At 42.8% G+C, this 27,186-nt stretch overlaps 1 protein-coding gene across 2 annotated transcripts; it reads left to right on the forward strand.

Moving 5' to 3' along the window:
* Positions 1-1,170: 1,170 nt before the first annotated feature.
* Positions 1,171-21,359, forward strand: Cops5 (COP9 signalosome subunit 5). Of its 2 annotated transcripts, none has more exons than XM_036179947.1 (8): positions 1,171-1,661; positions 4,083-4,317; positions 4,956-5,084; positions 7,068-7,133; positions 8,625-8,710; positions 13,286-13,397; positions 18,663-18,811; positions 21,124-21,359. In XM_036179947.1, the coding sequence occupies exons 1-8, from the start codon at positions 1,519-1,521 to the stop codon at positions 21,206-21,208; spliced, it is 1,005 nt and encodes a 334-aa protein (XP_036035840.1). In that variant the 5' UTR covers positions 1,171-1,518; the 3' UTR covers positions 21,209-21,359. The 2 variants fall into 2 exon arrangements, with proteins under 2 accessions (XP_036035840.1, XP_036035841.1); XM_036179948.1 differs by having other exon boundaries at positions 1,609-1,669.
* Positions 21,360-27,186: the final 5,827 nt, after the last annotated feature.

Below are 27,186 nucleotides of genomic sequence, written 5' to 3' on the forward strand. Positions count from 1 at the left end.
ATGGGCCGGGCGGTGGTACCAGGCGCACGCCTTTAACCCCAGCACTCGGGAGGCAGAGCCAGGCGGATCTCTGTGAGTTCGAGGTCAGCCTGGTCTCCAAAGTGAGTTCCAGGAAAGGTGCAAAGCTACACAGAGAAACCCTATCTCGAAAAACCAGAAAGAAAAAAAAAAAAAAAAAAAGAGTTCATGGAAGGCATCTGTGAGCTGTAATTTTGTTTTGTTTTTTGAGACAGGGTTTTTCTCTGTAACTTTGGAGCCTGTCCTGGAACTCACTCTGTAGACCAGGCTGGCCTCGAACTCACAGAGATCCGCCTCTGCCTCCCGAGTGCTGGGATTAAAATGAGCGGTAATTTTTAAAGAGTATTGTGTGCTCTGAAGCAGAAATGTCAGGAAGTGCGTTTCAAGCAACGCTTAACAAAGAATTATATTACTAAGCCAAGGGAAAAGTACTAATAGAATGAAAAGCTAGGTGGGGGAAGCTAGAAGATGAAGCTTGGAGAAGTCTGCAGGAACTGTGTTACGAAGAGCTATGATATTTTTGTCTAAGCAAAAAAATAAATGTATTAGTATTAAAGAAAACAAACACAAATTCAATGCACACACCTTTAACTTACAATCTAGTGACTATTTGGGGACGGAAATGGGAAGGAAGAAAACCTGAAAACATTGACGACTGGAACAAGTTTCACTTTAACTGCGGGAAGAGCGAGCTGAGATTAATTCTGCACTGAGACAAACGACGTTCACGGCAGTGAAGACAAACTTGAGAGAGTACTAAGGCAGTCACAGCTCCTAACACTTGTATAAATGTTACCGTATAAACACGTCAAAAGTTAACCTTAGCAACGTCCCTCCTTTTGCTTCCCTCCTCGCAACAGTAGCGAAAACACCAACGCGAGATACCAACCCCAAACACGGGAGGTTTTCCACTCGGCGAAGAATTATCTTAAAAGAGATTGTCACGGTTAACTTCCCCTCCAAAATCAATCTCCAGGGCTGCTTACACCCCGGTTATTCTAGAAACATTTAGTATTCAAAACAATTTATTTCGTTTAAAGTATCTACACTCAGAACAGTGCCCAGCCCAAGGCTCCACCTCCACGCAATATGGCGGAGGCTGCGTCTGCGCAGTACGGACCGCGACGGCCGATTCCTTTCTGGCAAGTCAACAAGCCCTTCTTCCGGCGCGGAAGGCTGAACCATTCCCACACCGGCGCTTTCTGTGCCTCGCAATTCACACAGACAGTTTTCCGAGGCGGCATGTCCTCGTCTCATCCGCCAATCTCTTCCTAGTTCACCGGCCTCGCGGTGTTTTCTCTAGCGTCGCGCCGCCGCCGATCCCCGGCTACCCGAGTGGTCTGGACCAACGTCACCTCCGGTCCTCAGTGTCATGGCCGCCTTGAGAGTCTAGTGAGTGTGCACCCGTGGTGGGGAAGGTGCCCAGCCGGCACGCAGAGGCCCAACGAAGGAAAGTTACATCTCGGCTGCAGAGGCGACAGCTTCTCCGGTCCCTCGGCCATGGCGGCTTCCGGGAGTGGTATGGCCCAGAAAACCTGGGAATTGGCCAACAACATGCAAGAAGCGCAGAGTATCGATGAAATCTACAAATATGACAAAAAACAACAGCAAGAAATCCTGGCGGCGAAACCCTGGACTAAGGAGTGAGGAGGTCCCTGGCGAGACGCAGGGGAGGGAAGGGATGGCGGGAGTTAAGAGCCCCAAGAGGGGTGGGAGTGGAGCGGGTGGACAGCTTGGTTTTCTGAGGGGCGGCGACCCGCCACAGTGGTTTTAGTCTGCCCAACCCTCCTCTGGGGCCTGCTTGGATTCCCCTTTCAGAAAGTTTCTTTAACCGACTTGAGTCCGGGGGGTGTAAAGGGCCGATTTGGAATGTCACTTTCTCAACATGATTATTTTCATAAATCTCACACAGTCTTGAACCGGGTGACTACATGCATCAGTGGATCCTAAACTGAAGAGCGAGGCTGTTTTCAGAAATCAAATTAGCAGGCCACTGATCTTTTAAAACATAAATGAGCTCTTTAAGAGATTTTTTTTAGCACTTTTTTTTCCTGTATCCATTTTAGAAACATACCAATTCCTTTACCAGTTCTCCAAAATACTACTACAACGATTCATGAAAGCCAGGAATTATGAAATGGCTGTTTGCCTCCCTGCCAGATCCATGTATTTCTGGGACTGGTGACAAGTCAAAAACTTATTTAGAGCAGATTGCCTTCAGGCGAGTGGGGGGAAAAAATCACAAAAAGGTGCTATCTAAACTAATCACCGTATTCCGGCTTTTTGTTTTGTTAGCAAGCTGGCTTTAACTGTCAGCATTCTGTTTTCATGGTATTTATTGAGTACTTAAAATGGGCCTGGCACTGACCTGAAATTTTTCAGGTCATTTAATAGTATGACAACCCAGTACTGTACTTTCATTCCTTCCAGTAAATAAGCAAACAAGCAAGTACATTTCGAAGGTCACCTCATAGCATACTACAGCAATGAACTCAGGAGCAACAGACTGAAAAACAAGTCTCACGACTGCCACTTAAACCGTTGACTGGAAACTAACATATCTAAACTTACCTGTAAGATAAACATAAACCTAGCTACGTTAGGGAGTAATTTATTAAGAAGTTCTGGATGAACCATATGTAATAAGAGCACAGTAATGGTTCTTTCTCTTTTTCCCCAGTAACAGAGGAGCAAACTTTTAACTTATGCCTTGATGTCCAAGATCAGGCCTCAGTATCTTTCAGCTTGTGGTTGAAATCTAGCAAGAGCTGGAAATTACACTCGGTTGCTTTCTCTAGGCAGGCATCCAAAAAGCCTTGGAGATACTGGGTGACCTGCCTAGATTGCCTGGTTGTTTCTAAAACTGCACATTTTAAATTGATGTAAATTGCCAACTTTCCTCGCCATCTTTGGCTCTAATTATGTTCATTTGAACATGTAAGCTACATCATTGATTTTTTGTTTGTTTGTTTTTGGTTTTTGGTTTTGTTTTTCGAGACAGGGTTTCTCTGTGTAGCTTTGCACCTTTCCTGGAACTCGCTTTAGAGACCAGGCTGGCCTCGAACTCACAGAGATCCGCCTGGCTCTGCCTCCCGAGTGCTGGGGTTAAAGGCGTGCGCTGTTACCACCCGGCTTAAGTCATTGATTTTTAAATGTGTACGTTGTTCAGGAGTTTAACCACATGCAGTGATGACAACCTCAAAAGAGTAGTCACAGGAGAAGTGGGGATATCAGGTCTACTTCCAGATGATATCCGAAGGAAGCCACATGCTTCAACACACTTGAGAGTATCTTAAGAGGCAGGTGAATAAGGGTAATAGCAGCACCTGAGATTTTAGTGCTTCCGGGACTAAGCCAAGCACTTTGTGTACTTTTCATGCTGTGAAATACCTACTTACAGAAATACCTGTTTACATAGACCTTAAGTAGCCAAGATTTAAACCTAAACAGATCGATTTCAGAGGCCAGGTTTTAAAATTTAGGTCCTCCAGTTCAGTAAAAGTGCTTGCTATTAAGCATGCAGATCTGAGATCAAATCTCCAACACCTATGTAAAAATCCATGCATGGATGTGTGTGTCAGCATTTCATGGAAGGAGAACAGAGACAGGAAGATCTGTAAGTCAGCATAGCCAAAACAATAAGCTTCCAGTAAGAGTCTCTGTCTCAGGGAGGTAAAATGGAATAAAATAAAGACAAATGAGTGGGCGTGGTAACACAAGCCTTTAATCTCAGCACTGAAAGTTCCAAGGCCTGCATGGTCTACAGAATGAGTTCCAGGATAGCCAGGGCTATGCAGAGAAACCCTGTCTCAAACAAAAAAGATAGAGGAAGACACCCAACAGCCCCCTGTCATCTCCATGTGCATACCTCTTGGGGGGGGGGGGGGGGGACCTGTGACGTGTTCCTTCTAAGCACCTTGTGCTTACTGATTTCTTTTTCCTCCCACATTCCACACTCCCCTTCCATCACTGTAAATGCCTTCAGTACTCATTCTGTTTTCACAGAAACTCTTGACATTGTACATTCAGTAAGAACCTAATCACACTGTGATCTTGTCTTGTAGTCACCATTACTTTAAATACTGCAAAATCTCGGCGTTGGCTCTACTGAAAATGGTGATGCATGCCAGATCAGGAGGCAGCCTGGAAGTGATGGGCTTGATGCTCGGGAAAGTGGATGGAGAGACCATGATCATCATGGACAGTTTTGCTTTGCCTGTAGAGGGCACTGAAACCCGAGTAAATGCTCAGGCTGCTGCATATGAGTATATGGCTGCATACATAGAAAATGCCAAACAGGTAAGAGTATTGTGTCTTAGATTTAGAACTCTTTGTTTGTTTGTTTTTCGAGTCAGGGTTTCTCTGTGTAGCTTTGCTCCTTTCCTGGATCTCACTCTGTAGACCAGGGTGACCTCGAACTCACAAAGATCCCCTGCCACCACCACCACCCAGCTTAGATTTTAGAACTTAGATTTTAGAGTCTCAATGGCTGGGTGGTGGTGGCACACACCTTTAATCCCAGTACTCGGGAGGCAGAGGCAGTAGGATCTCTGTGAGCAAAATCCAGAACAGGCACCAAAACTGCAGGAGAAACCCTGTGTCCAAAACCAAAAAAAAAAAAAAGATAGATAGATAATGCATCTACGTACAGATGTGTTTGTTAATCTGTAGAATACCTCTGTAAGGGGATATAAGATGCTAGAGGGATAATATCGAGGCTGAGAAACAGATGAGGGAAAAGGTATGGGCAGGAGACTACCCTTGTTCTTGTACTTGGTAATGTTATACTGTACACATGTATCATCTATTTAGAAATTCCTTAACTTCAAAGCAGCATATGTTGCACACTGTTATCAGACCACAGTGCTACATAAAGCCTGTAAATGACAATGAGATTAAACCATACCTGAAGCAAACTTTTTTGTTTGATGTGTTAGGTTGGCCGCCTTGAAAATGCAATTGGCTGGTATCATAGCCACCCTGGTTATGGCTGCTGGCTCTCTGGGATTGACGTTAGTACACAGATGCTTAACCAGCAGTTCCAGGAACCATTTGTAGCCGTAGTGGTAAGTAAATTTTTTTTTTTTTTTTTTTTTTAAGAAATAGGGTCTCTGCTTTTACAGAGGACCCCGGTTTGATTCCCGTCACCCACATGGAGACTCACAACCACCTGTAACTCCAGTTCCAGGGTATCTGATACCCTCCTCTGACCTCCAAGGACAGGAGGCAAGCATGTGCTTCACATACATACATTCAGGCAGTAATACATAGCATAAAAATAAATAAATCCTAAGAACAGATCCAGGGGCTCATGTAGTCCAAGCTGTCCTTTACTTCCTTGTTTAACTAAGTTGAATTCCTGATTCTCCTGCCTCTTTGTTCTAAGTGCTAGCGTTATAAATGTATACTACCACATCTCTTTTTTAGTACTTCTTTTAATTCAGTTTTAAATTTATTTTCTGTGTGGTTTTGGTTTTGTATGTTTGTATCAGGAGCTGGGGGACAGATGGGCACGTGTTATGCCATGTATGGAGGTCAAAAGAGAACATGGGGAGTTGGGTCTCTCCTTCTGCCATATGGGTCTTGGGGTCCTCAGGCTTGGCAGCAAGCACTTTTACCCACAGAATGATCTTAGTGGCTCCATTTTTTTGTTGTTGTTGTTGTTTTTATGGTGCCTGGGGTCATCCTAGAGCCTTGCATATGCTGGATAAGAGCTCTGTCTACCACTAAGCTATACCCTCTCTGACCTCCACATGAAATAAACAAGATGTAGTTTAAGATTTAAGATTTAATTTTATTTTTGAGTGTTTACACGGGTCTATGTGCACCACACACGTGCCTGGTGCCTGTGGAGGCCACAGAGGGCGTTGGATGCCCTAGAACTGGTGTTAGAGGTGGTTGGAAGCCACCATGTGAGTGCTAAGAACCAAACCTAGGTCCCTCTGCTAGAGCAGCAAGTACCCCTAACTGCTGAACTATCTCTCCAGCCCTTAAAAGTTTGGTTTTGGGTTTGATTTTATTTGGTGGTGGTGGTGGTTGTTTTGGGGACAGGGTCTCTCTATTATGTAGCTTTGACTGTCCTGGAACTGGATATGTACGCCAGCCTGGCCTGGAACTCCCGGGGATCCACCTGTCTCTGCCTCCTGAGTGTTGAAATTAAAGATGTATCCATACCGAACTTGTTTTGTTTTGTTTTGTTTTGTTTTGTTTTTCACAAAAAACGATTTTTATTAAGTTCCTCAAGATTTGCTTAAAAAAAAAAAAAAAAAAAAACACTGGAAAATTAAAACAGTATGGTAAGGACGATGCTCTGGTGTCAGTCTACCTAGGATGTACTTAACCCCCCTGCATCTCACACTGCACCCCTGTAGATGGGGTAATTCACAGAACCTTGGTCAGCTTCTCAGCTCCTAGGCCTTGAATGAGGGTTGACTGGAGAAGCAGCAATGGCTAGAACCCATCCTCTTTTATGTCCACAGTGTTTAGATGCAATCTAGGCTTCAGGAGGAAGCTGACAGTTGTTCATCTATTAAAGGGGCAGGCCGTTCCTTAGTTAATTCATTACTTTATTTATCGGTTTATTGATTGGGTTTTTATTTGTCTGTTTGTTTTGTCTTGTTTGGTTTTGGTTTTGGTTTTTCAAGATGGAGTTTCCCTGTGTAGCTCTGGCTGTCCTGGAACTCACTCTGTAGATCAAGCTGGCCTCAAACTCACAGACACACACACACACACACACACACACACACACACACACCAACTTACTAGTTGGGTTGGTTTTAAAGACATGGTCTTGCCAAGTAGCATGCACAGCTTAAATAATACTAAACAAATATTCTTTTGATATGATAACTTGATTCTAATCTCCAAGTGAACTGAAGTATTCCTATTTCGTTGAACTTTTCTAAATTTGGTTACTCTTTTCAGGTTGTTTGCTAGTTTTAGTGTACATGTATGTAGTGCTACTTTACCTGTTTGTTTTGGGGTTTCTGGTGTTGACTCAGTGGAGTGTATGGTTATGTTGACCAATATTGAGTATATATCTCTTGTAGATTGACCCTACCAGAACAATATCTGCAGGAAAAGTGAATCTTGGCGCCTTTAGGACATATCCAAAGGTAATCTGATGGAGGGGCTGTGAGCAGGCAGTCTGATGTAGTCTAGGCCAGCCTTGAACTTACTATGATGCTCTACCTATGAAGTACTGAAGTACTGGGATTACATATGCTGCCACCACAGAGGTGGGGCAGGCACTGGTGTGCTCATCAGAAGACAACAGGAATGTCAGTCCTCTCCTTCCACCTTCTGAGACAGGGTCTTTTACTTTTCCCTGTGCACAGCTAGGTAGGCAGCTAGCTTCTGTGGAGTTGATCTCCACCTCCACTTGGCCATAGATAGCTAAGAGATGCAGATGTGCACTAACAAGCCCAGCTCTGTGTGGGTTCTGGAGTCTGAATTTAGCTTCTTACATTTAATCAGCCAAGGTTTTTTTTTTTTTGTTTTGTTTTTTTGTTGTTGTTGTTTTTTCAGTGCTAGGGGTATTAGGCAAGCACTCTAGTCCCTGAGCTCTATATGCAGCCTGTGTAGTATCTTTTTTTGTATGTAGAAGAATTTCAAATATAAAATTGCAAACTACTATAGTCCATATCAAAAGATAACACATTTATGTTACATATTAATCTTGCCAAAGGGTTTTATTTATTAAGAAACATTTGTGTGCCCATAGCATTTTGACAAGTACTAGAGAAACCTGCTAACTCCATTTCCTTCCCTGAAGGGAGCCTCTAATCAGCAATGGACACTAGCACAGGAACCTAGTTCCTAAGAACAAGAGGAACAAAGCTGTAAGCCAAGCTGCCCCTAGAACAGCTAACAGTGTTGGGGTCGAGTAACGGCAATGCTTTCTAAGATTTGTTGTTGGGTTTGGTTTAAGTTTTTAAGATAAGATCACACTCTGTATAGCCCAGGCTCACTTGGAGATGGCTACATAGACTCTGCTGGCCTCAAAGTGGCAGCAGTCCTTTTGTGTCTGCCTCCTAAGTACTGAAGTTAGCATGTGTGAGCCACCAGGCCCAACCGTTATTAAAATATTGATGCTTACTATTTGGCTCTCCAGAATTTGGTCCTGTTGGAATATTTATTTACACTATAAAGATGTGTGTCTGCTTAAGGTGCCTTCTGATTGGTTTAATAAAGAGCGAAATGGCCAATAGCTAGGTAAGTGGGACTTCTGGGCAGAGAAAAAGAAACTAGGAGGAGAAATCTAAGCACATGGATTTGCCAGCAAGAGACAGAGAGGAAACAGGAGGTGCAGGATGGAAGAGAGCGAACGCCACATGGCAGAATGTAGATTAATACAACTGGGTTAATTTGAGTTATAAGAGCTGACTGAGACCAGCCTAAGTTAAAAGGCTAAGTTTTCATAATTAATAATAAGTGTTAAAAGGCTAAGTTTTCATAATTAATAATAAGTGTCCATGTTGTCATTTGTGAGCTGGCGGCCAGCGACAAAGCTTGCTACATGGTCCCATACATAAGAAGCTGCAGAGTAAAAGTAAGGGGCTTTGCTTAATGTTATGTTTACTTTTCTGTTTTCTGCTTTTGTTTAGGGCTACAAGCCTCCTGATGAAGGTCCTTCTGAGTACCAGACTATCCCACTTAATAAAATAGAAGACTTTGGCGTGCACTGCAAACAGTGAGTAATTGAACAGTTGTGGAGGCCACAGATAGGACACAAGAGCAGAGAGCTTGCCTGTCATTCCCAAGGCCCTGAGTTCAACCCCAGCACCAAAACTCAGAAATCATTCAGTTGAAGGCTTTTATTTCACACATGAGAAAGACTCAGACAAAATGCATTTCATACTATATAGTGCCTTTAAAATACTAATAAAAAGATAGGAATTTAGGATAATGCTCAAAAGTTTAATAATTCTCTATTTATGTTTATTCTTCAATAATTATTTTTACTCTGGCTCATTGTCTTGCAAATAATCAAAAACATATTTTTATTGTACAAAATACTCGGTCCATAACAAAATTAACAATTGAGACATATACCGGTGTTGCTGGAGAGCTTCTCTCCAGGTGCCACCAAGCCCCTGCAGTCCCATAACCCACTTATAAAATAAACACACAGATGCTTATATTATTTAAACTGCTTGGCCATTAGCTCAGGCCTACCATTGTCTAGCTCTTACTCTTATATTCAGCCCATTTCTATTAATCTGTATTTTGTCTCGTGGCTTACTGGTACCTTACATCTTCCTTGTCTGGCAGCCACTGGCAGTGTCCCCTCCTGCCTTCCTGTTCTCCCCATTCTCCTCTCTCTTACTATACTTCCTGCCCGGCTACTAGCCAATCAGTGTTTTATTTAGACATAGTGATATCCACAGCATACCAGGTACAGCTTGACAGTAACATGTTTGCTGCCCTTAAAATACACCATTTGGGGGTGGCAAGATGGCTGCTCAGTGGATAAATAAGTGTGACTTTTTGAATGCCCATTTATCACTTAGCACAGACTCTTCTCCAAGTTGAAAAAGCCAGTGAGGGCATGTGTCATACTTCCTAAATGTATCTCACCAGCTTTTCTACTGCCACATTCACCCAGGGTGCTGCCATCTGAAGCCCAAGCATAGCACTCACTACATAACCGGTCTTCTCATGTCTGCCCTTCAGCCCTTAAAGATGAACCAGCGGGACTGGTTCTGTTAAAATGTGTGTCAGAGCATGTCTTCCCTCAGAATGACGTTCCAGTTTACCAAGAATCCTAAGATTCTTACAAGATCCCTAAGCCTTAGAGCCTACACAGCCCTGTAACCTGGTCCCTGATCATCTCTCACCATTGAAGTTTAGCCCGGCTGGGCTATCCTTGCCATTTGTCAGAGGAGCTGCTGACATTGGTCCTCATTTTCATGTGGCTCACGAACGGAGGGTCTGTTTCCAGACCACCTTAACAGAAAATGCTCTTGATGGCTTTGTCTCAAACGGCACCTTCCTGTCACTTAGCGCTGTCACCCTGGGATGTTTTTTGTTCCTTGCTGTTGAACAGAAGGGTCTTCCAGAGGTCCTGAGTTCAATTTCCAGCACCCACATGGTGGCTCACAACCATCTATAATGAGATCTGGCGCCCTCTTCTGTGTACATAATAAATAAATAAACTTTAAAAAAATAAAATAAAAAGAATTACTCACTGCTATGTCCTTGCATTTAAAGTCAGGCATAGCACATAGAAAGGTAGGCATTTTTAAAATGTTGCTTAAATAAATGAGTGCTTATCTAAAGTCCTTTTTCTCTGTATATCTTAGCCTGCCTTGAAGGAATATCTTGGCTGCCATGTGCTGCTACTGTTCATAATGTACTACCAAATCTAAGGGGCAGTCTCCTTTTTCTGTTTTCTCTGATATGGATCAGAGCCTCATATATGCTACTCAGGTTCTCTATCGCTGAGCTCCACCCTAACCTTCCAAATCTGTTTGAAATGTGGAATCTGATAGGCTAAATATTTAAGCACATACTAGATAAGATGTTTATACCTATATAGACTCAACAAAGTAAAAAGACTGAAGATAGATTCCTTATAGCTTGTCTAGGTGTTGGTTTATTTTATTACAGTGTACAAATTGTATATAAAACTAAGTTTCAATTTGAAATTTAAATGTGCATATGATGGATGTATTTGATCATCATAGTCATTCCCATTACCCTTTCTCACTCTCTCACTCCAGTCTATCCCTTTTCCTCTTCCAAACTCATCCAAAAGTAAAACTCTTGATGGTGGCCCAACAGTGGTGGCGGCACGCCTTTAATCCCATCATTTGGGAGACAGAGGCAGGTAGATCTCTGAGTTTGAGGCTAGCCTGGTCTAGCAAGATCTAGGACAGACACCAAAACTACACAGAGAAACCCTGCCTTGGGAGGGGGAAAAAAAACTGTTGATGACAGTTCTTCCCCAGCGGCCTATATAACATCTTCCAGCATTATGAGGGCTAGCCAGCAAGAAGCATCTGTACCCAGTTTCTGCTTGATTTCTCTGTGTCCTATGTCTTAGCTACTTTTCTATTGTCATGACAAAACACCATAACACAGTCAACTTATAAAATAAAGCATTTAATTTGTGGCTCTTGGTTCCAGAGAATTATTAGTCCATGGTGATCATGGTAGGGGGCATGGCAGCAGGCAGGCATGGGGCTGGAGCAGTAGCTGAGAGCTTATGTCTGATCCACAAGTGAGAGGCAGAGGGAAAGAGACAGAAAGAACTGGGAACGGCATGGTCTTTTGAAATCTCAAAGCCCATTCCAGTGACACACCTCCTCCAACAAGGCCACACCTCCTAATCCTTTCCAAACAGGTCCAGCCACTAGAGACCAAGCATTCAAATATATGAGCCTATGGGGGCCATTCTCATTCCAGCTGCTGCATCCTATGATCAGAGTGTGATGTCTTCATCAGTGGGAGCTTTGATGAAGGTTTTAACTTATAAAACCTTGATGGAAATAGAATGCAGATGTTTGGTTTGGTTTGTCCTTGAAGTCCTAGGCATTGAAACCAGGACTTTGTACTTCTATAACACTCTATCACTAAGTTACTCCCTGGCCCTCAGGAGTTCTGTTTGGTTAGTTGATTTGGTTTGGTTTGGTTTTTGGTTTACAAGGTCTATACATAGCCCTGAATGTCATGAAATTCACTATGTAGACCAGATCTTGCTTGCTTCTGCCTCCTGACTGTTAAGGTTAAAGAGGTATGCAACCATTCCCAGATCCTCAGGAGTTTTTAACTAGCCTATATTTTATTAATATTATAAACAAACTGTTCAAATATTCATAATTCTGCTCTTGCTAATTGTACAGCCAAACCAGTGTACTTGTATTTAATATCTGTGTGCATGCCATGGTACAGGTGTGGAGAGAGATCACAGGACAACTTCTGTGGAGTCTTTTCTCTCTTTCTACCTTTATGTCTTTATTTGGGTCCCAGGGATCAAACTTGGGGCTCCAAGCTTTGCACAGCAAATGCTGTTACTGACTGAGCCACATCACCAGCCCACTAAAGACTTTTATAAGCATTACCTTGGGCTTCTCAGGCATTTCTGGCTCCAAATGACCAATTGAGTTTTTTTCTTAAGTTGGGTTTTTTTTTGTTGTTGTAGTTGTTTTTTGGTTGGTTGGTTGGTTGGTTGGTGGGTTTGGTTCTGTTTGGTTTGGTCTTTTGAGACAGGGTTTCTGTGTGTAGCAGCTCTGGCTGTCCTGGAACTCACTCTGTAGACCAGGATAGTCTCAAACTCAACAAAGATCCACCTGCCTCTGCCTCCCAAGTGCTGGGATTAAAGGTGTGCAACTCCACCACCTCCTGACAGAGTTCTATTCTTGAGAGAACTTGTATCTCTAGTGTAGTGGTAGGTAGCTGTTTTATATGTACACTGTAGAATCAGTCACTCTTGGTGAGTATATTTTATCATATTTAACTTTCATTTGTATGATGAGTTTCTCAAAATGAGGAAGCTTCTTGTGCTTCCTTATATCCATTGGTTTACAGAACCTGCTGAAAGATGTAAGTATCTGTTGCTTTAAAAATTAAGGTCAGTCATGGTCACACACACACCTTTAGTCCCAGCGGATCTCTGTATATTAAAGGCCAGCCTGGTCTACATAGTGAGTACCAGGCCAGCTGGGACTATATATCAAGACATTGTCTTTCAATAATAATAATAATGTGTTTTTCAGGCATTTACCTAAATTTCTCTTGGTACTTCATGATTATAAATGAACCACCTTTCAATGCAGTAGAAATTCTTCTAGGCACCTTAGGACCTACTTTAAGGTACACTTTTCAAAAAGCATGAAGGCCTAACTAAAGAAAGGAAGACGTGGGAGGTCTGTGTGTCATTTCTAGTATTTTTACAAGGTTGAAAAACTTACAGCTGACCCTAGAGCTCATTGAGCTCAGCCTGTTTGTTATACAGAATTGGTGAACTTGATAGCACGAATCTATACGTCATTTAGGAATTCTGATTGTTACTAGCTTGGAAATTTGGGTGCACTACAACAGGAAATATGTATATGTAAATATAGTGCCTTTAAATACACACACACACACACACAAGAAAGGTTTGTGGACAGATTTAGAGCCACACCACCTGAAGACAAAGGAACATGTTGTTTAACTATATGATTATTCAAATATAAAATATCATTTAAGTATAACCAAGACTTCTATGAAATGTAACAGTGTATTTTTTTTCATTTGCCAAATGTGTACTTTTGTTTTGTAGATATTATGCCTTAGAAGTCTCATATTTCAAATCCTCTTTGGATCGTAAACTACTTGAGCTTTTGTGGAATAAATACTGGGTGAATACCCTGAGTTCCTCTAGCTTGCTTACTGTAAGTACTGTACTTGTTTCATTTGAATTTGGGGTTTTTTTGGTTTTTTGGGGTTTTTTTTTTTGGTTTTGGGGTTTTTTGTTTGTTTTTGTTTTGTTTTGTTTTTTTGAGATAGTCTTACTAGGAAGCCCAAGCTGGACTCAAACACTGGAAGGTCAGAGGACAACCCAGAAGTGTCAGTTCTATCCTTGTATTTGGGTCCCAGGGATCAAACTCGGTTCATTAGGGCCCAGCAGCAAGCACCTTTCCTCACTGAGCCTGGTTTCATTCAGGTCTCAGTTGTTGGGATCATGGGCAAGTGCCATTCCCCTTGACTCATCTGGATTATAAGCAGGCTACAAAAGCTGCTCAAGATTTGAAATTCATTTCACAGAAAGGCACACCGTCAAGGCTAGGACTGGTTTCTGCACCAAGCTAGATGTCGATACTAGGCAATCCAAATGGGTGTCATGGACCAGAGAGACTGTCTTAGTGAGGTATTTTATTGCTGTGAAGGGACACCATTTAATTGGTGTGGCAGTTTACAGTTTCAGAGGTTCAGTCCATTGTCATCATGGCAGGGAGCATGGCAGCATGCAGGCAGACATGGTGCTGGCTTCATCTTGACCAGAAGGCACAAGAAGTCAACTGAGACACTGGATGGTATTTTGACCATAAGCCTCAAAGCCCACTCCCACAGAGACACACTTCTTCCTCCAAAAAGACCATGCCCACTCCAACAAAGCCATGCCTCCTAATAGTGCAACTCCCTATGAGATTATGGGGGCCAATTACATTCAAACTGCCAGAGACCAAATGTAAATGTCAAATAGAATGCCCAGTTGGGATGAGATCTGCTTGTGCCTTAAAGAGATTAGTAGAGATTATATTGACTCATATAGCAAGTATATCTCTGACACATAACACTCTAGTTCAGTGTCAACGTATAGGTCACAACCCCACAGGGGCCACATATCAGATATTTGCATTATGATTCATAATAGTTGCAAAATTATAGTTATGAAGTAGCAATGAAATAATTTTATGGTTGGGGGTCACCAACATAAGGAACTGTATTAAAGGGCCCCAGCATTAGGAAGGTTGAGAACCACTGATACAGTTAGTAATAACAGGATACCGAATAAAGGAAGGACACCACATGAGTGAGTGAGGTCTGGGAGTAGAGCTTTCCTGGGCACAGTTAGGTTCTCATTCAAGTGACGTTGTGAAGTCACAGCTTTCAGCTTTTCGAGGTTCATAGTCAGGCTTCATCTTGGAAACAGATGGCAGCTTTACTTCTGACCTCATGGCCTTAGTGCTTAATTTTCAGAAGACAAAAACCAGCATGCACATCCCTGAATACTCTGTAAATCTCCTGTGTTTGCTCAGCTTTGCTTACATCACATGCTCGTCCTTCAGACATGCCATGGGCCAGAGCAGTGAATTTGATGAGTGAGCCAAGGCAAGGGCTCATGCTGGGCTGGAGTAAAAGCAACTGTTTCAGGAGCATGGACGTTAAGATGGGAAATAGTCCTCGAAAGAAATCTGAAGATTATTACAAATACCAGGCAAAGAAAAGCATTAACTTAGTCTTTCCCAATATGTCATTGAAATCTACTGTGGATAGATGGATAGATATTTAATAGGTATATATGTAGAACTTAGGCGTACTTTTGTTTCCTGTGGTCTAGATTACCTTGCAGTTGCTATGTCCCCACCTCTGAGTGCTGGGATTGTAGGCATGTGCATCATACCCAGTTTGAGTGGCCAAGCCTTGCTGTACAATGGTGGCAGTGGCACAGTGTCACTAAGTACACTAAGGGACTTTACATAAAGCAGTTAGCAATGAAGGCTTGATAAATGATTACTAGTGTTCTGCTTGGTGTGTTATATTCTTGGAAAGACTCACTTGAGCCTACTTATTAATATTTTAAACATAATTTTGACAAGGTTTGTGTTCTTACTAAAAGTAGCAGAATTAAAAAGAGAGCAAGCTGGGCACAGTGGCACATGTGTTTAATGCCAGTCTTCGGGACTTGAGAGTTTGAGTCAAGAGGACCAGGAATTCTGGGTCTTCCTTGCCACACTCACTGTAAGCCTGAGGCCAGCCTAGGCCCCTTGGGACCATCTTGTTTTAAACAAGTCAAGGAAGAAAGCAGTCACAATAGCAAATATTATGTCTCCTGTGTGCTGCTAAGTGTCCTATGTCCGATGTTTCCTTAGAGACAAGTACAGACACACGTGACACCTGGTGACAGAAGTAAACGCCTGTCCCTGCACTCCAGCATTGGGACAAGCATACATTACAAAGTGCCTTAACCACTGAGCTGCCTCACAAGCCTGACACAAAGCTTTGCTGTATGTATAGCCTTGACCAGCCTGGAGCTCACACTGCAGTCAATACTGCCTTGATTACATTTACAGTTGCCAGTTTTAGACTAAAACTTTAAAGAAAGATATAACAACCTTCTCAAAACATTACAGTTAGCAAGGCATGTGGTATACACCTGTAATGGAGTCTGAGCTATTTGATACCCAGTCTCAAAACAGAAAAATGAGCATGTTACAGTTGAGCCTGGGGATGCAGTGTGGTGGTAGAATGTGCTTGCCTAGCTTGTATAAGACCCGGGATTCAGTCCCTAGCATCAGACATGACACAGATATATAAGTAGATAGTGTATGTAGTAGATAGTGATATATATATCACTTAAATGTATGTATGTAACTTTCAACATTTTTCAATTTATGAAATACACAGTATATGTAGCATTAAAGAAAAATGGTGGGCTGGAGAGATGGCTCAGAGGTTAAGAGCACTGGCTGCTCTTCCAGAGGTCCTGAGTTCAATTCCCAGCAACCACATGGTGGCTCACAGCCACCTGTAATGAGATCTGGTGCCCTCTTCTGGCCTGCAGTCACACGGGCTGTATACATAATAAATAAATAAATAAATCTTTAAAAAAAAAAGAAAAGAAAAATGGTATGTGTAATAGATTTCTCAAATGTAGATATGAACAAGGGCATATAACAATACTCTAATAAAAACAATCACAAAACTAGCTAATAATTATTAAGCCTTTCTTAGGTGCCCTTGACAGTCCTAGCAGTTTTAGGTAGAAATCATTGCCACTCTCTTCCATTTTCAAGAGATCCAGGAAGCGTGGTTCAGGCGTCCCTGCCAACCTGCACCAGGGTCAGAACTTAGACTCGCAAAAGCATTCCTCAAAGCTTTCATAATAACAAAACTTGATTTCAGCAAAGGAGAAAACTACACATTCAATCTTGAAATTATTTTTTAAAAATCTAAAATCAAATAGATAGATTTTAGGAGCAGTTTTTACAGCTATGAACTAACTTCTTTACTATCTATCCTTTTCTATCTTTTTATTATTTATAAAGAAAATGTCAAATTAATTTATATCGAGAGGCAGAAGAGGAGGATCTCTGAGTTGGAGGCCAGCCTGGTCTACAGAGCAAGTTGTAGAACAGCCAGGACTACTCAGAAAAACCCTGGCTCGGGAAAAAAAAAAAAAAAAAAAAACATTGAGTTTTTAGCAGGGACTAAGGGGGTCCAGCCCCTTGATAGTCCCCTCCCAGGTTCCAGGAAGAATCTATAACCAGCTGATAATCTAATCTTTGAGGATAGGAAATGAATCTATGTACACGAAACACCTTAGTCCATACACTTTATTATTCTGAGTCAGTTCTCTCTCTACACAGCTTCTATTCTGCTCTCATGCCTAGCTCCTTTCTTGCCTGATTTCTCTACATTTATCTGCTGTCCCCTCTAGGTTCTATCTTAATTCTCTCACGTTAGTTCTGCCCCTTTTAGGTTCTCATCCATCTAGTTCCTTCCCATCTTAGCTCCTCTCCCATCTCCTTCTCTCTCATCTTCTTCCCCATCTGGCTCTTCCTCATCTTCCATCTTGTTCCTCTAGTACTCTCTTCTAGCCCTTCAATCTAGTTCTTCCCATCTAGTCCGTTCCTCTCCAGTTCTTACCCATCTAGTTCTTCCGTTCTCTTTTCTCTGTCTTGTCCTCAAGGTCTCTAGTCAGAATCCTCCTTCTCCCACTCAGTTCTCCCACTCTCCTTGTTCTCCAGGGTATTCAGTTATAAACCCAAGCCATAGCAATCCTCTGCCTGAGCAAGGTCACCAGGCTTGCATTCTTACAGGGTCATAAAGCCAAGTAAGAATGTTCCTCAGGCAGTGGCCATCAGGCTTTCTATTATAACCCAATATGGGAGTGTTAAAAGAGGAGGTCAACTGAGTGCTAATGACCAGTTAGTATATCAAAAAGGGGATCTGTGTGCTGAGTCTACATTCCTAGAAGTGGTTAGGATGAAGTTAGGGGTCTATAAAGTTAGTAAGGCTATAAGAAAGGGAGATCCGAGCTAAATTGTGTAAAGCTCTTACTTAAAGTCCACCTAACCTAGGCAGTGTCTTCTTGTGGAATTTACCTTAAATCAGGAGACTAGCATGTGGTTGGTGGTCTGGACTATTATTTCTGTTAGTCCTCGAAAGTGGCTAAGGGAGATACCTGATTCCAGTGCTGAAAGGGGAGAAACGGATGGGCTGAGGGGAAGGAAGCCTTTCCTGAGGCTCTTCTCCAAATACCTTGAACATACATGTCTAAAGAGTGATCGGTGATCCACACTGTTAGCAATTCTTAGGGAAAAATCAATTGGGAAAACTATGAAGGCACACATGATTTTCATAACAGAAGACAGCTGATATATAACAAGCCGAATAACACCAAAAGCTCCTTGGAATTTGGCTTCCTCTGAAGGAATTCCTTGATCCCTTCAAGTAATGACTTTGCAATAACCAGCTAAGTTCTTATAATATATTTCTGTGGCCCATAGCCAGGTATGGTGGTACACATCTTTATTCCCAACACTGGGAAGCAGAAGCAGGCAGATCTCTGTGAGTTCAAGGCCAGCATGGTTTATATAGCAAGTTCCAGGCCAGGCAGAGCTACACAGTGAGACTCTGTCTCAAAAACAAGTGTGTGGGGGTGGGTAGGTGCTTGGGCAGCAGGGGTGAGGAGCTGGACAGAATGGGTGGCCTACCTGTAGTTCCAGCTACTCAACAGAGTAGGGCCAACTTGGACAACTAACAAGACCCTATCTCAAAACAAGTATAAAGGCTATGAGTATAACTCTGTGGTAGAATGCTTGCTTTGTATGTACATGATCCCTGAAGGCAGTCTTAGCCCTGGGAAAAAAACAATTACTTTTCATGGTGACCTTGTGTTGTTCAATGACATGATACCATTTTCTCCACAGAATGCAGACTATACCACTGGCCAGGTATTTGATTTGTCTGAAAAACTAGAGCAGTCAGAAGCCCAGCTGGGACGAGGGAGTTTCATGTTGGGTTTAGAAACACATGACCGGAAGTCAGAAGACAAACTTGCCAAAGCTACTCGAGACAGGTAAGCATCGTGTGCGGGGTACTGACCTGGCTCTTCTCTCAGAATCTGCAGATGGTAAATCCTGATTCCTTGTGGTTCAGTTAGCTACAACTCAGGATGGTGCCTGAGTATTATCTGCTTGGGCCTTTAAAAAGTCCTGTGAACATTTTAAATTCACACTTTGAAATTTTAGGGGACATTAGACAAAATAGTTCAACTCAGAGACCTAGGAATATCATAGGAAATGCCAAGTCACCCTTTATAGTGCTAGCCACATAGTGTACAAGGAAAGCTGGCTCCTGACTAGATCTTTTTTGGGGGAAAGGCTTACAAAGGCATGTAACTAAACATTTTCTGAAGAATTAAGATTTCTTAAATTTGCCAAATTTCAGATTCCAGAATATCATGGAAAAGATTCTCTCTCTAAAGTCTTTGTGCTAAAATTATTCTGCAGTATTGTAGTATCCCATGTTGTACTTCTAATTATTTCCTTGGGCTGTGATTTCTAATAACTTAGGAGTAAGAGTATGGCTCTCTATGCACAGACTGAATGGGGTCGAAAGACTGACTGTTACTGCTACAGAAACTTGAGTTTTCATGGCATCCAGGCAGAAGGAAGAGAGAAAGCACATTTGGGCAGCTGTGTCTATTTTGACATTGTTCTGTAGGACTTGGGGGCTCTCATGTCAGCTCACTAGTCCATTTCCACTCTTGGGGTGACTTCTCTGCTTTTCTCGTAAGTTGTTTCTATTCCTTGCCAACCTGCAAAGGCAAAACTTTGCTCCATCTCCTGCTGCCTGCCAGGATTCCCACCTGTACTATGTTTTTCTTTCACTCACTCTAATAAAATCATCTTTGAGCATAAAACAAACAGAAAAGATGGTTCTGTGGGAAGAAGGGAGGAAGGAGATGATGTTTATCTTGCTGCTGGTCATCTGTTGTTCAAGTGCCTTGTTCTGTTCATTATGGTGAAGAGAAGTAGCTCAGTGGGTCGGCACTTTCCTGTCCTCACAGCCCTCTGGTTCCATCCCTAACACCACAAACCAAAACAAGAAACCTGCCTTCTTCTCCATGGGCTTTCAGAAGGTGGATTGGCCAGACACTGGGTTTGGCTCTCTGTGTGTCATAATTGTATCTACATCTATATTTTCAGTGCTGGGCACGCACAGCTCTGTGGCCGTGTTCTGCTCCACCGTTGAGCCACATCCCCAGCCAGTTCATTATGAAGTAGCAATTCCCTTACAGAAGTCTTTTCCTTCGTTTTGTTCGTTACTTTGGGGACTTGAGGAGGTCTGTCTGTTCATTTGGGATTTTATTTGTTTTGTTTGTTACTTTGGGGGCTTGAGGAGGTCTGTCTATTCATTTGGGATTTTATTCGTTTTGTTGGTTTTGTTTTTTACTTTGGGGACTTGAGGTCTGTCTGTTCATTTGGGATTGTATTCCTTTTGTTGGTACCGTCCTTTTCCTCACAGGAATTCTTCACTTTTGTAACAGCAACAACAAAGTAGGAAGGTCAAGGGTCGTAATAAAAAGTAGAAAACTTCCTCTGGGAATTACTTTAATAACAAGTTAACTCTTCTGAATATTGATGGAGTTGATCATTGTTTTTGCTTTTTTGTTTCGTTTTTTGTTTTATCATTTCTGAAATCTTAAGTCCTTCATCCACTAGCCTGACTTTCAACTCTCTAGAGGATGTTCATAGTTATTTCGGGAAACAGAATTCTTTAAAATTATTTTTTTTAATTATTCTGAGAAAAAAACAGATTTTAAAAATTCTTTTACATTGAGTGGGGTGTGTGTGTGTGTGTGTGTGTGTGTGTGTGTGTGTGTGTGTGTGTGTTCACTTCCCAGGCATGCATGGGGAGTTCAGAGGGCAGTTGGTGGGATCTGTTCTCCCTTCCACCACTTGGGATTCTGAGGATCTAACTCAAGTGGTCAAGCTTAGTAGCAAGAACCTACACCCAAATGAGCCAGCCATCTTGCAACCCCAGGAGTGATATATTTTAATATAACACTATAATCAGTGTATAATTATTGACTATTACTATGTAGATACATAATGACTGTACAGTTCTAGTTGCCTGCAATAATAGAATTTTTCCCAAAGCCGCTGAGTAGCAAAATTAACTGTTATGAATTATATCAAAGTTTATTCTTTTATGAAGGGTCTAGTCAGCAGTGAAACACTTAACAGGCAAAGTGGAAAATTTTTTAAAAAGTCACGACAATTGGCATGGTTTGAAGAATGTGGATCAAACTGAATGGTCCTTGGGCATTGGAGGATGAGATGGGGAGATGTGACGTTTACAACAGTATGTGTTTCTTCTTTCCAGCTGCAAAACTACCATAGAAGCCATCCACGGATTGATGTCTCAGGTTATTAAGGACAAACTGTTCAATCAAATTAACGTCGCTTAGTCACCACTGAGTACTTTTTCCTGAAAGCTGACGTGTGGAAGGAACAGCAGCTCCAGTAACACTTTTAAACCAGTTTCAAAACTCAGACTAGAAGACTAAGGTGCTGTGAGTGTCTTGAGTATTGGCACTGTAATAAAACTATCACATGAAACCGTCCTGTGTGGTTTTGTGGGCCGGGTTGCTCTTGAAAAACTTACTAGATCTTTGTTGTGTTTCAGAGTCCTAGCCATCAAAGTCACCAGAGAACCTCATCACATGATGGTCAGAAACTTCTCAGGTTTTCTTACACCCTCTCTGTCAGTGAAAATGTAATTTTGAAACAAACAAAACAAACAAAAAGGTCTCACTACAGAGCTCTGACTGACTGAGTCTCAATATGTAGCCTGGACTGGCCTCAGACTCACAGCCGTCCTCCTGCTCGGGCAAAGGCAGGGATTACAGGCACACAGCACCTCTCCTGAGTGAGCATTTCTATATTCCTGTGAAGTAATGCCAAGACCTATCGTGTGTCATTTTCCTGAAAACCACATAACTTTTTAGAGACAGCCAAGCGCGTGGTATGTAATAATTCAAATATTTACCAAGTGCCTTTCCTATACCAAGGACAGGAGCACTTTCTAGAGCTCCATTAGCAAGCTAGACATGCCACTGTCCTTCAGAGTTAGTGAAAGCTACCACTGAGCTGTTCTGGAGAGATGGTTCAATGGGGGACTCAGGGGAAATGTTTATTCCAGAGCGGTTAGTAAGGTAGGCTTGCTGAAGGTCCACTGGAAAGAAAGTAGGTCTAACTGGAAAAGAGGGACTGTGAAGGTGGTCACTATTTCAGCAGAGGGGTGCAGCAGCATGTGAAAGATGGAGCGGAAAGCAAGGCAGTGTGACTCTTGTTAGATGTTAGTGTCCAGTTGCACTTGGCAAGTAACGGGTAGGACTAGGGTAGCTCCTACGGGGCTCTGGGGAGTGGGTCCTGACGGCACTGAGAGGTCTGAGCAGTGGGAGTGTGCCGCATTGTCTTCTAAGTGCGCTCTAGCAATGGGCAAAGACTACATGAGAAGTGAGTAAAGTGAGTAGAACCATGTGTTCTTAACAGGCAAGAGGATGAGATTGCAGGCACATAAGGATTAAAAACAAACCTTCTAAAGTGACTTGAGAGGCCAGTGAGAGAGCTCAGTGGCTAAAAGGCCCCCGCTGCCAAGGAAATCTGAGTTAGGTCACTGGAGCTCACATAAAGATAACGAGGAAGAAACAAGTTCACAAAGTCCTCCTTTGACCTTGTCTTACTTTTCTATTGCTGAGACAAAACACCATGACCAAGGCAACTTACAAGAGAAAGCATTTAGTTGGGCTTAAGGCTTACGAGAGTTTGGGTCCATGATGGCAGCAGGAACGACTGAGAGCTCTTACCTTCCCCTCCCTCCTTCATTGAAAATACAATCTTGCCGGACAGTGGTGGTGCACACCTTTAATCCAGCACTTGGGAGGCAGAGCCAGGTGGATCTCCATGAGTTGAGGCCAGCCTGGTCTACAGAGCAAGATCCAAGACAGCCAGGGTTACACAGTAAAACCCTGTCTCAAAACTACATTCTTTTCTGACATATTCTGATTAGTTCCCCTCCCTCTACCCCTCACCTCTTCCATCCAGATCCACCCCCTTTCTGTCTCATTAGAAAAGAACAGTCGTCTAAGAGATAACAACCAAACATAACAAAATAAAATATAAGAAGATAAAATGAGAACCGTCACATCAAAGTTGAACAAGACAAACCTATAGAAGGAGAAGAACCCAAGAGAAAGCACAGGAGTCAGAGACCATGCTTGCCCGTAAAAACACTAAACTTAAACTGCAAGCAGTAATACATACTCAGAGGACCTGGTGCAGACTTATGGAGGCAGTAATACATACTCAGAGGACCTGGTGCAGACTTATGGAGGCAGTAATACATACTCAGAGGACCTGGTGCAGACTTATGGAGGCAGTAATATATACTCAGAGGACCTGGTGCAGACTTATGGAGGCAGTAATACATACTCAGAGGACCTGGTGCAGACTTATGGAGGCAGTAATATATACTCAGAGGACCTGGTGCAGACTTATGGAGGCAGTAATACATACTCAGAGGACCTGGTGCAGACTTATGGAGGCAGTAATACATACTCAGAGGACCTGGTGCAGACTTATGGAGGCAGTAATACATACTCAGAGGACCTGGTGCAGACTTATGGAGGCAGTAATACATACTCAGAGGACCTGGTGCAGACTTATGGAGGCAGTAATATATACTCAGAGGACCTGGTGCAGACTTATGGAGGCAGTAATACATACTCAGAGGACCTGGTGCAGACTTATGGAGGCAGTAATATATACTCAGAGGACCTGGTGCAGACTTATGGAGGCCCTATGCTTGCTGCATCAGTCTGTGAGCTCAAATGAGCCTTGCTCAGTTGATTTACAAGGTCTGTTCTGGTGTCTTCCTTCCCTTCTGGTTTCCATACTCCTACCTGCTCTTCCTTGGGGTTCTCTGAGCTCTGAGTGGAGGGTTTAGTTATATATCGTTAGGAGTCATGTTATTACTACATTTCTGTTTAAAGACCATAGTATTTAAAGGGCTCTGGTAGGCCCAAGCATAACCAACATGGCTCTGGCAGGCCTTGTCCTTCCCCCATTCCCTCTGCCTGAGTAAACTGTTAGATCATATTCCTAAAACTAGCCACTGAAGTGTTCCCTTAGTTGGCCACTTCCTCCTCCTGAGGCTGACCACCAAGGTCCAGCTATCAAAGTACTGAAGTCCAGCAGTCAGAAGCCCGATTTGGCTCACCTAATTAACTTGCCCAATCAAAACAAACCAGCTCATCTTAACTCAGGGTTTCCCCTTCTCTTTATGAGCTGCTATTTGCCTATGGGCCACATCTGTCTCCTCTATCCAGAGGTGGTCCTTTTTGCTGAGAACTTGATCTTGGGGTGTCCTGTGCTGACACAGGTCCTTTCAATATTTGATTTTTATCTCTGGTTCATGGTACCAGAGTATTGGGTATGGGTTCTATCTTTTGGAGTAGGCCTTAAGTCAAATCAGATATTGGTTGGTTACTCCCACAGTTTTTATACCACCATTGCCCTAGCGTTATCTTTCAGGCAGGACTCCATTGTAGATCAAAGGGTCTGTGCCTAGCTTGGTATTCCATTTCTCTTTTGGTAGAATGCAGAGTATTCTACCACAGACACTAGGGTGTGTAGGTGTAGGCTCTATGTAGTCACCATCTCCACGTCGATATGTTCAATGAGGTGTGTGGCTGTTGTCTTCAGCAATGGAACCTTGCTGTGTTTGTGGACAGCAACCTGTTGTGTTAAAAACAGCCTGGGATGTTTGGGGATTCCCATGGGACCCCTTTGGCCAACGACTCAATTAGATGTAACTCAGTCCTGGTGCAGGGAGCTTTGTTTGGTGACAAGAGATGGCTATTGGTGTCCCATTATTTGGCATTTCATTCAGATTGCCTTCATATATATATATATATATATATATATATATATATATATATATATATATATGTTAGGAAGTTTCCACTGTATTAGGTTTCCAAACTACCCCTCAAATGTCCATTAATTTTATCAGTCTCTCCCCATATTCCCTCCCTCAACCTCCTTCCCCCTCCGCTTGATCCTGCTGTTCCAGCCCCCCAAATCCATAATTATCTGTTCTATTTCCCTCCCTAATGAGACCCATCTGTTCCCTCTATTCCCTTACTAGTGTTAATCTCTGGGTTTCTACAGATTAGAGAGAGCTCTTATCTTGGTCTGCAGGTAGGAGGCAGAGAGGGAGAAAGACACTGGGAATGGTCCAGTCTTTTGAAACCTCAAAGCTGCCGGCCCCCCATGCCACACCTCCTCCAACAAGGCCACAACTCCTAACCCTTCCCAAATGGGACCAAGAATTCAACCCTAAGCCGGGCGGTGGTGGCACACACCTTTAATCCCAGCACTTGGGAGGTAGAGGCAGATGGATCTCTGTGAGTTCGACGCCAGCCTGGTCTACAGAACAGGCTCCAAAGCTACGGAGAAACCCTATCTCAAAAAAACCAAAAATATATATAAAATTTGGGGAAATACACTCATCAAATACAGAACTGAACTGAGTAAACAGATGAGATCTTCCTCTGTTCCGTCCGAGAGCTAAACCACCTGGCCTGTCTCCAATAGCGCCAAGAAGAGACTGTGACCCCTCTAACTTTCCTTTTTAAGAGGTCACGGTCTGCAGTCCAGAAGCACAGCCTCCTTTGGCCTGTATAGCCCAAGGTGGAGCAAATACCACTACATTTTGATAGAAAAGAACAAAGAGTTGAAGTTAGCCTGACTCAAAGGTAACTATCATGAGGTTCCTCTCTTATGCATATAGTTATGTGTATAGACCTCAAGGATGGCATGAGAGTTAAGAAGGACTGTTTGGAATGGGGAAGGAGTGAGCATAGTCAAAATGTGTGATATACTCCATGAAATCCTTCACGGTACTGCTGGGGATCTCTCTCCCAGAGCAGCCCTTTCCAGACCCTGCCCCCTCAGAAAGCCTGCCAAGAGTCAGCCCCTCCCCAGGACTGCACAAGACCACGGTTTCTCCACAAGAGCCACTAGGGAGGTGCTTTGCTCTGCTCAGATTAAACCTGGATTTATTAATTTAGCTTGATCGGCTTATTACATCAGTTGCATTACTCACTAATGAGGAATTTAAACTTTTCATGTACAACAAATATATACTAACAAGATACCCTTTTTTTTTTCGTTGCATTGGTATTTTGCCTGCATATATGTCTGTATGAGAGTGTTGTGTCCTCTGGATCTGGAGTTACAGACAGTTGTGAGTTGCCATGTGGATGCTGGGAATTGAACCTGGGTCTTCTGGAAGAGCAGTCAGAGCTCTTAACTGCTGAGCCATCTCTCCAGCCCCCTAACAAGATACTTTTTAAAACCACTTGCATACCAAGATCTAAATCCAGTTTTGACATTTAGCTTTATATTGGTAACCTAGTCAATGAGGCTACCTAGAAGACAGAAAATGTCTCTGGGCATTGCAGTTCACACCTTTAATTCCAGCACCCAGGAGGCAGAGGCAGGCACATCTCTTTGAGTTTGGGGCCAGCCTGATCCACAGAGCAAGTTCCAGGACAGTCAGAAACCTTGTCTCAAAAAACCAAAAAAAGAAAAAATGTCTATACTTAAACAATATTGCCAAGAAAAGAAGGCTTTCCATCATAACCTCACTGGAATTGTTTTTCTTTTGAGAAGTCTCAGTGTAGCAAAAACTATACCTTCGCTAGTAACAAAAAGAAAATAAATAAGCAAACTCCAGAGCACAGATTGGAGAGCATTTGGTTTAGACAGTGCTGCATTAGACTTCCTGGCAGGGTTCTCAGCTCTGTCCTCCATGTGTTGACCTAAACCTCAACTCATTTCCCCCAAAACTACCTATGGTACCACTTGAGGGCTGGGGAGCCATTCATCAGGGTCAGAATAAGTTGTTGACGTCACTCTGATTGGCATAGCCTGGGACATGACCCCATACCTAGAACTATATACAGCTGGTTACCCCCAAACCTGGGAGGGGTCAGTAACCAAAACTGCATGATTATACATGGTGGATGCCACAGAGATAGCCATTGTCCCCTCAATTAGCCGTATTTTGAAGCCCTATTTCTGTTTTATATCTGTGGGGTGAGCTGGTTTTTGTTCTTTTGTTTTGTTTTGTTTTGTTTTTGCTTTGTTGTTGTTGGTTTTTCTGAGATAAGGTTTCTCTGTGTAGCCCAGGATGGTCTGGAACTCTCTCTGTAAACCAGACTGGCCTCTAACTGGAGATCACACACACACACACTGCCCTGCTTGTCTTTGATTTTTGAGATAGGCTCTTGCTATGTAGCCCAGGATATTCTCAAACTAACTCTTGACCCAGTCATGGTAGTGCTGGAATTACTACCAAAATGTGCCATCATGTCCA

This window comes from Onychomys torridus, chromosome 2 (assembly GCF_903995425.1).
Source record: "Onychomys torridus chromosome 2, mOncTor1.1, whole genome shotgun sequence".
NCBI classification, from domain to species: Eukaryota; Metazoa; Chordata; class Mammalia; order Rodentia; family Cricetidae; genus Onychomys; species Onychomys torridus.

What these genes read in the sequence shown, in the direction of transcription:
- Cops5 (XM_036179947.1), top strand. Translation starts at nt 1,519, where the DNA reads ATGGCGGCTTCCGGGAGTGGTATGGCCCAGAAAACCTGGGAATTGGCC. An exon ending in ACATAGAAAATGCCAAACAG is followed by an intron (nt 4,318 to 4,955) that starts GTAAGAGTATTG and finishes TTGATGTGTTAG; the next exon opens with GTTGGCCGCCTTGAAAATGC. An exon ending in GCCAAAGCTACTCGAGACAG is followed by an intron (nt 18,812 to 21,123) that starts GTAAGCATCGTG and finishes TCTTCTTTCCAG; the next exon opens with CTGCAAAACTACCATAGAAG.